The sequence below is a fragment of the Sesamum indicum genome, linkage group LG8 (assembly GCF_000512975.1).
Source record: "Sesamum indicum cultivar Zhongzhi No. 13 linkage group LG8, S_indicum_v1.0, whole genome shotgun sequence".
NCBI lineage: Eukaryota > Viridiplantae > Streptophyta > Magnoliopsida > Lamiales > Pedaliaceae > Sesamum > Sesamum indicum.
The window spans coordinates 17639096-17648294 of record NC_026152.1 but is presented as its reverse complement, the minus strand read 5'-3'; the positions used below and the strand labels follow the sequence as shown (position 1 = coordinate 17648294).

The following is a 9199-nucleotide window of genomic DNA, read 5'->3' as shown; positions in this document are numbered from 1 at the left end:
GCATGATGAGGACCCACCCCTGACGTCCTTCACATTCATCGATGTTGTCTTGTCGCCTCACAACTGGGCCCCACCCTCCTGTTTGGTTCGGTGTTTAATCCCTCCACCCCAAACCCCCTCCGTCCACCTATGGATGTCATAAAACTAACACTATTTAGTTACTACAATAAAACAATTTCAGATTATGGGAAAAGTGGTTAACTAGTGTGTATACAAAATAGAAAGGATGATTAATTAACGGTAATCTTGAAATTATAATTAGTCAAATTCAGAGTGCAAAGAGATTGGTGAGATCACCTTTTTGTGTGACGTTAAAGACATATCATCTGAGACCATAATATCTGATGGGTATCTAGTCAAATTTTTACAGCCTCTAATTAATGTAGCAATATAATATATATATATATATATATATATATATCATGGGTAAAGAGAATAACCATAGTTTTTAGTAGGTATGCAGGCCCAATTACTTGAACACACATTTGTACTGCAAATGTGAGTATTGGTCACAGTGGAGTGGACTGTGGAGGTATTCATTCATATCAGCATCTCTCTGTTCTTTTCTGCAGGAAACCTAACCCATGAAATTTAATGTCATTTAATTCTGATGAGATACGTAAATCTTTTATAATTTAAAAAATTATATCTAATATTCTTAAAATTTACTTTCGTATGACAAATAAGTCTTTTCGTTAGTCAAAATTTATTAAATTTGCTGATATTAACAAAAAAAATTGAATAAAAATTGATATTTACCCTTAATTGACTTAAAATTGATCAAATAATTTTTTCCAAACTAAACTGGCCTTATAACAGTAAAAAGATTTACCTCTTTACATGTATTAATGAGTGATGATGTATGAGATATTTAATTATAAAAAAAATTATTTGACCTGTTATATGTCAATAACAAATCAATTGGGAAAGATATATATATTTTTTTTTATTAATACCAACAAATTTGATAAATTTTAATTAACAGAGAGACTTATTTATTAAATTAAAGCAAAATGCTAGATGCAATTTTCCGAATCATAAAAGATTTTACATATAAATACACTAAACCTCATAGGCGAAAAGAGTTTACTACTACTACTAATAATAAATGCTATTAATATAGACAAGCATAAGTGCTATTAAAATAAATCGCCATGCACACATGCTAGAAATTTTAACCTACGGCCTTACAATTAGTCTCAGTCTAGAAGAGTTATGTCATATTAAGGAAGGGTTTAGCATTTTTTGAGAAGCACAAGCGCGACGATGCTTGTCCCTGTTTGTTACTCGATTCTGTATTAGTCGTGTTAATTGTGTATGAAATAAAATCACAACTAACACGATTATTATGGAAGAACAAATTAGAAATGATAACATGATATATATAATTTGGATGAACCTATTTAAAGAGAAAAATGGATAAAATTATAACATAACTATAATTATCATACATAAAGATACACGCCCCTCATTTTTCAGCATAGAAATACAGAGTTTTACTATCAATCTATCTCATTTAAATGCAAATTCAAATAAAAAAGAAAAAAAAGTTACGATCTCCCGGAGCACAACGATAGGAAAAGGGAGGTCAATCCTGATGATCAAGAGGACTAACTTAAACTTTCTGCAGCAATCTTCCATAGAAAATTATGAAAACATTTACATGATTATGAAGACGGTAAGAAATTCCAAGTAAAACTAACAATATACAAAATATTGATGTGCAAGAGTTGTATGGAATATTGCACGAGAGATTACTTTACAGCACCAATTGACAAAGAATTACGATTTATGACCAGAGGACAGGCGGGTATGAAACTAAGGGTCACGGGGAAAAACTTTCTCTAGGAAGGTGATAAACCGTTTGGAATAAAGCTTTGGCTCCACAACAGAAATCGACATTGGATCAAACTTCAAAGATTTACATGCGTGCTCCATTTTCTTTTTCATGTTGTATTCCTGTAATATATCGATTATGCCGAGGTAGAGAACAACATCGTAAACCTCAAAAAGTTCAACTTCAGCTGAGTCGATCTTGGCCTGCGTAAGTCTGTGATTTGCCTGAGCTGGCATGTTTACTCCTAGTTGAACTCTCAACCTGAAAATTTCCAGGTGTTTAAACAAAGACCATTTATTTCTAATGCACATTTACTGTGAAATGCTATCATGCCATACGCATTGAGCGACATTTCCAAATAAAACTGGCAAAATATGTTGTCCGAGTGATGCCATGCAGTGCTTTCTAAAAGCTTAGTGACTAATGTTCAATTGTTAACAAAGGAATGCATCTCTACAAAATATAGAACAAATAGACCCGCAAGAAGGAAGGAGACCTTGGTATGACAACTCCTTCCTGGCAGGGTTACTCGCACCACAGCCACCACCACAACAGTTGAACACCAGGAAAGTTCAGATATAAACTACCAGTATAAGCCACCCAGCAGCAGTTGTACATTCAACCAAAAAGCCTGCCACCATCAGACCTCCAACATCCACACCACACTTTGAATCACGATTTTGCCACCACCATCACATCCCACCATCCACATTGCAATTTAAAATACAGTAGCAACTTCCAAAGCCCCTACCAGAACCAGAATACTAAAGCCTCTGTAGCTACAGAGATGACAGCCTTTTCAAAGACATCAAAATCACGAGTACAAAGCCAGGGTACAACTTTCATCCTAAATCACCTCCAGCTCAACTATGACCAGTTGAAACATGAATAAGGATGTGAAGACGTTTATTCTGTGCTGGTATATGCAAAAAGCTAATCTTATTGGAACTACTACACCTCGTCATATGTGGAAAGATTAACATGACCTGGACTAATTGTAGGTATTTAATACAAAAAGTGATGCATTGCTGACTAATTTGATAAGTTGTGCAGCAATAGCATGACAAGCAATTAATTCGACTTCATCAACCTTAATTGTACCTTCATAATTCATCAAAATGTGCCGATAGTAAATCTCAAGTTTGTATGTCAAAAAGGCTAAAGTAAATGTGAATCACCTTCCAGTTCCAGGAAGAAGAAGATCAACCTCTTTGTTACCAATAGAATATGCTTTCAACGTACTTCCTCGAATGTGAGGCCCTGGAGTAGTGCTGACAGAGTCGGGCTCATGGGTCACTAAAAGCAAACCCCTTGGAGGAATCAGGAGATCTCCTTGTGAGATCACACCTTGAAGAACCAAAAAAATCCATCAAAAAACAGTGCCACTGAGAGAAATTCAAAGCAACTCATAAATCGAAACAAATAATTCAACTCAAATCAGATAGCTACATTGTAAGCCATCTTTCACCTAGAGACTTTGTGAGCAAACAACCATACAATGGAGCCAAAAGCAATACATAATTCAAGAAAACAAATATCCAATTCATATTTTCCCCGGTGAGAAGGGATACCTACCATCAAGAGCACTAGTAGTCTCAGCATTGTCCAGTGAATCAGAGGGCTCTGACAGAGATCTTAGATGTTCAGGAGCTCTAAAATGCAAACCCAGGAGAAGGCTATAATCTATGATTTGTTGAGATTCCAAGAATGCACAGTCGAGAGTTAGTTGTCTGCAGAAAAGGGGAAACAAAACTGTTAAGGATGCAAATGTACTGTTTAAACAAATGCAGAAAAGAAATCTTAAGCAGGTTTAAAAATTAGTTATCTATTTTAAGCACCGAGCAGAGAAATGGTCCATCCGGATTTTTATGCGGCTATGAGATACCATGAATATTTTGGAAGCCATCTTCCCTCAAGTGATTTAAGGGAGAAGGTTATTTATCGGTCTCCAAGACGGAAGCCAGAGGTATAGCAAAGTTTGGAAGGAGCTCATTAAGACTTTGCAGTCCCCATTTGCATATAAACAATAATTCATAATAAAGAAAACAACACAGTCAAGACCAAAACGCTAGAGTGTGAAGATTTTGCAGAGGAAACCCCTGGATCTTTTATCAGCATTTGATAATATTTTTTTGGTTCTGCACATACAAGTGGCACAGCCAGGCATTCTTACTTCGGAAAGAAAACTTGAGCCATAACTGAGACCATACTTGGACCCAACTTACCCAGAGCAAGGTGATAAAATTCTATACATTTTCATTTATGATCTACACATGCTAAATATCCATAAAATATGTGGTAGCAGCAAGATTTACTAATTAAGCTTTATGCATAAACCAGCTTCAATAATTTAACAGCATGTACAACCATTGTCAAGAATATTTGCCAATTGAAATTAATTATACAACCAAACACCTATCGTTGACACCATAATAAACCATAAATCCACTCCCTCAGTTGTGCGATTCAATATTCATGAATTCCCATAATTAGTTTCTAGACAGGCAAGCAACAGATAGCATGGTGATACATGCATGATTAATCCCAATTCATAGAACTTTGTATTTCGTAGAACCCACGTGTAAGGAACTAAGGAATCAATTTACACTAAGCTTTTCAAATTAATCATCAAAGCCAGTCTTAAAATTTTCCCATTTGAATGTCTGGCTCCATGGGTACCTGATCCATCATCAAAGAACAACTGAACTTGGCTTAACAAAATTAGCCACAAGCGAGTTACCTAAAAAGTGACTCATGCAACAATCTGTCCATGTGAAACTCATAAGTCAAATCAAGGTCTTTCAGGGTAGTGGTCTCATCAATCTCATCTTTATTGGTAAATCTCCCATGAGACGAGCCCTTCAAATCATAACGGCGATGAATACGTAACTCAGTACAGAACATATTCCCCATGACTACAAAGCGGACCTGCAAATATAAGTACAACAGCAACCTCATGAAAAGTAATTATTTCTTCCTTGATAAATCAGATATTCATTACAAGAAAAAAGTAAACCTTCTATGCATGCTAAAGATCACTAGCATTCATAGAAGCAAGTAGATTGGGTTGACGGATGATAAACAACCTTTTTTCCATGTCCTAATGCTATTCTGTGTGCCCCAAAGAATTTAGTTATAAGGGTGTTATCATGCACTTGTACATGATCATAATAGTGAGGCAGCATCTTCAGTAATACCTACACAACATTAAAGAGAAGCACCATCATTTAAACTTCCAGGCAGTGAGCAACATAATAGCATTTCCAAGTGAACTGTAAACAAGTTTAAGTAGTAAAATGCAACTGAATACAACTATTGTTCATAGAGATGATAGAATTTGCATTATTCTATTACATAGAGAAAAGAACGAACAGATAACAAATATCCAGTTTCACCACCTCAAATTCTATATGATCAGTGGGCTGCATGAACTTTATTTCACATCATACAGCGTTACTCTGGGCTTCACCAGATTCGTAAGCCAAAAATACATGCTGTTTCCTGGTTCATGCAATCTGCTAGTGTGTGTGTGTGTGCGTGCGCGCGTGAGAGAGAGAGAGAGGTAGAGGTATGTATAAGCAACATTGACTACCCAAATAGAAGCAGCGAAAACAAACCGAGTACCATTTCTCGTTATTATAAGGAAAAATACTAAAAGTATTTTCTGTATTCACGACAGATATACAGACAGTTGAACTGATTCCATTCATTATTACCTTCAGCTCAGATTTTTTCAGTGTCTTAATTACAAATTTATCATCATGAGAAAGATAAAAAATGCTTCCACTTTTTCCTGGAGAAGAGAGCTCTCTTAGACCATCATCACCACAGATAGACATCATATAATCTGCAGCATTTAACTTGAACAACTCCCTCAGATTCCTGAAAATGAAATCCCGCAGAGACATGTAAGTCATTCAGAAATTAAAATGCAACTTATAATATATTCGAGCTGTTGAAACTAAGGGTGCTGGTTTGAATATACAGACTATGTAAAACAGCAGATGATACACTGAGCTGGGTTAAACAGCAAAACAGTGAAAAGGAATTAGTTATACACACGCCAACACAGGCAGACACAGAGCCAAAGATTAGAACAACATATCAATTTTTTTTGGTTCCCTCATCCTCTTCATTTCGTTATCAACTGATTTTCATCTTCAACGTTCAAGGTTGAAGACATGTTGGAAGTAGTATATTGAACATAAAGACTTCACCAACCGATGATTGAAGAGAAGAACAAATAATAGGAAATGAATGATAATGCATTATGTTATAGTTCTAAATTAAAAGACTTTTAAGTTAGTCAACTTCAACTTAATGCAGAAAAGTTTATCAGATTAACCAGAAAACAATAAAAGGGACAAAAGATCCTGTGTACTAGCAGTATTACATCTCATGTCCACATCCTGAATCTATGTTGAAAACTGAAACTTCTGCAGGCGCCCCCACCATCATATAAAGCTAAAGAACGCTTGGTGTTAAAAACTCATTGCAGTAAAAATTAGAAAATGCGCCCACTGAAGTATAGGAAGCATCCCATCATCTTAATGCTACTGGAATGAGCAAGACTACTTGACCACCAGAGTTCTAGTTGTCATATGCTCTTGTCTGCACATCCCTTTTCAGGATATTGTGAATGCATATATCAGACTATTGACAGAATAAATTAAGGATTCATTCTTCAAGCATTCAGAGAGTATGTTCTGGTTAAAATATGTAATCTATTTTCACATTGCAACAAGTGTATGGGTTCCTTCACAAATTTTATTAGTCAAAGTGTTGGCCAGCATTGTTTATATATTTCTTCTGGGAAAACTATATATCAATCTTGTTGATTTTTCAGTCAAGAGACTCTTGAATCCAAGCAGATGTAATTAAATATCTGATGAATATGTCATTTTTCGAACATGTAACATGCATAGAACCAGTTCTCTACACAATGCTCATGCTTCCTCTCGATGCCTCAGATCTTAGTCTCAGTCTGAAACTGTTTAAAACAATCTTGGCATGTGATCTTAGAAAGACTAGGCCTCAAATCAGTCACAACCTAGGGTAAAGTGCTTGTATACTTGCACCACAGCATGCTAGCAGCTTCCGACCCATTTTTATTTTCCATATAATTTCTCTTAGCAGCCCATGGAAGAGAACTGAAGCACTGCATGGAAGAACCAAACTTCTAGGTTATAAAGTTTGAGCACACGGTTCTTCAAAATTTGATGTAACGAAATAGTTGAACTTGCAGCGCTGTCCATAAGGAGAAAACTAAACGGTTTTTGATATCCTAGAAACACAATATTTCATACTTCTGGTACATAGCAGAAAAAGAAATAAATTAAATTCATCATTACGAGACACAAGACGAGATAATACGCACCTAAAGACCATGGGGCAGTAATCCTTCCAGTAAAAGTCAACAGAATTGTGTGGAGGAGTCAATTGAGAACCCTTTCTTGGAAAATACATTCTTATTCTAGCTTGTTCTCCAAAATCAGATGATCTAACTTCCCGCATAGGAACTGGCGTGATCTTTCCAACAGTATACCTGTCAACTTCATATAACATATCTGAATAAGGCATTCTACCACCAGAACAACAAATATACTTTTCAAAGTAGATTCTAGCAAAATATAGATACCAAGACATCTTATGCATACCTGATACCAAGTTGCAAGCTAAGCATCAGATAATAGCTCTTATGGCCTTCAAAAATGTCCACACATGATCTGCTTTTAGCTTGTTTTGCAACTTTGAGCCGTTGTTTACTTTTGTGAGATAGTTTGGATATATTTCTAATCCTTTCTCTGATAAGGACTCCTTGCATATATTCCCTCTCATAAGCCACAGTTTTGTTATCTGGAAACTCAGTTTGACCATCATCACAGCTGCTAGATATGATGCATGGTCTCTCACGTGTCATTATTTCTCTCATTGAATTAGAATGGCCAAGATCATCATCCAGTGATGTCGTTTTATGTGAGAATCGTCCAGAACCCCTCCTAAAGCTAGATGAAATTTTCTCCGACAGACTACGCTTGACGCTGGGTATTACAGATTCCTCCGAATCATATGATGAATTACGAGATAACTGTTTTTTCTTCTTCTCCTTGTGTCCTTCTGGATTAAGTTTCCGTAGATGCTTATTTCCAGCAGGATAGAATGTTCCAGGTCCATCTTTCAGCCCCTTAGACCATGTTCCAAAATAATAACTACCATCGGAAAATCTATAGAAGCCTGACCCGTGTCTCAACCCATTTGACCAAAAGCCATCAAAAAGATCTCCATTGCACCACTTCATAACCCCTCTGCCAGACATTTTCCCACTTTTCCAATTTCCAATATATACATTGCCAACACTCCAGGCATACCTACCACTGCCTTCACGCACTCCCTCTCTCCAACAGCCATCATAAATGTCTGAATTTGGATATTGCTTCCTCCCAATGCCATGTTGAGAGTTCATCTTCCAAGAACCTCTGTATATGGACCCATCAGAACCAATAAACGTTCCAAAACCATGAAGGTAAGCCCCCGAAAAGTCACCCTCATACGTAGCCTGTGAAGGCCAAATGATCTTTCCTTTTCCTGTCATTTTCCCTTCTTCCCAGTCACCCTCATAAACTGTTCCTTCTGACCATGTATATTTACCTTTTCCATGGGGGATAGATCCCTTGAAAGAACCAAGATAGACATCTCCATTTGAAAATATCTTTTCACAACCCCTGTGGATGAAGGTTAGTCATAAGTTGATATTAAGTCCACTATAACATACCCAAAAACGATCTTCAGGGTACTTATAAAACCTCTTAAACAAAAAAAAGATTTACAGTTTGTACCTCTCCTCATTTTCCATTACAAATGATGATCCCTAGTTAAATTCCCTGCAGAAAATACAAGAGAAAAACATCTCAATCAACACATCTTGTTAATCAATTCACTAGAGAGTCTTACCAAAATGCATGCCCGATTCTGAGTATGCAGTAAACAACAAAATCTCTGTCTTTCTATCTTTGCTTTTATACTCTTCTGCATCAGTCATGCATAATGCAGTCATGCTATTAGTTGGGCAGTGTATATATTTTGCAGAGATGGTCCCAGATCTATTCATATTAAAGCCATCATGTCACTGTTTCAGTTAGACTATATATGATGTAACTGCATAAATGAAAAATCGACTGGACAGCTTGAAGGAGAACAAAATATTTACCAGCCGGGTTGCATGTCTTCTGTTTTCACGAAAAAAGAGCTCTAAATATCTCTGAAGAGTCAATCAACAATACCTTGTGAAGCAATATTTGATTATTCTGCAATAACAACAAGCGTCACTAAATGCCAATCAACTACTAATTACTAAATCTACTC

General features: G+C 36.3%; 1 protein-coding gene across 9 annotated transcripts in view; it reads right to left on the bottom strand.

Annotated features, from left to right (window-relative positions):
• The window catches only part of LOC105169146 (phosphatidylinositol 4-phosphate 5-kinase 8), an 8519-nt gene continuing 778 nt past the window's right edge, over positions 1459-9199 (bottom strand). For 5 of the 9 annotated variants that reach the window (XM_011089453.2, XM_020696250.1, XM_020696251.1 and 2 more), the window contains 11 exons: positions 9045-9141; positions 8789-8937; positions 8674-8718; positions 7495-8559; positions 7215-7382; positions 5554-5719; positions 4924-5034; positions 4578-4765; positions 3413-3567; positions 3016-3184; positions 1459-2098 (listed from right to left, as the gene is read on the bottom strand). In XM_011089453.2, the coding sequence (XP_011087755.1) occupies positions 1819-2098; positions 3016-3184; positions 3413-3567; positions 4578-4765; positions 4924-5034; positions 5554-5719; positions 7215-7382; positions 7495-8559; positions 8674-8690 (2319 nt within the window). In that variant the 5' untranslated portion in view covers positions 8691-8718; positions 8789-8937; positions 9045-9141 and the 3' untranslated portion in view covers positions 1459-1818. The remainder of the gene's footprint in view (positions 2099-3015; positions 3185-3412; positions 3568-4577; positions 4766-4923; positions 5035-5553; positions 5720-7214; positions 7383-7494; positions 8560-8673; positions 8719-8788; positions 8938-9044; positions 9142-9199) is intronic. The other 4 variants (XM_011089452.2, XM_011089456.2, XM_011089455.2 and 1 more) reach the window with 1 other exon arrangement.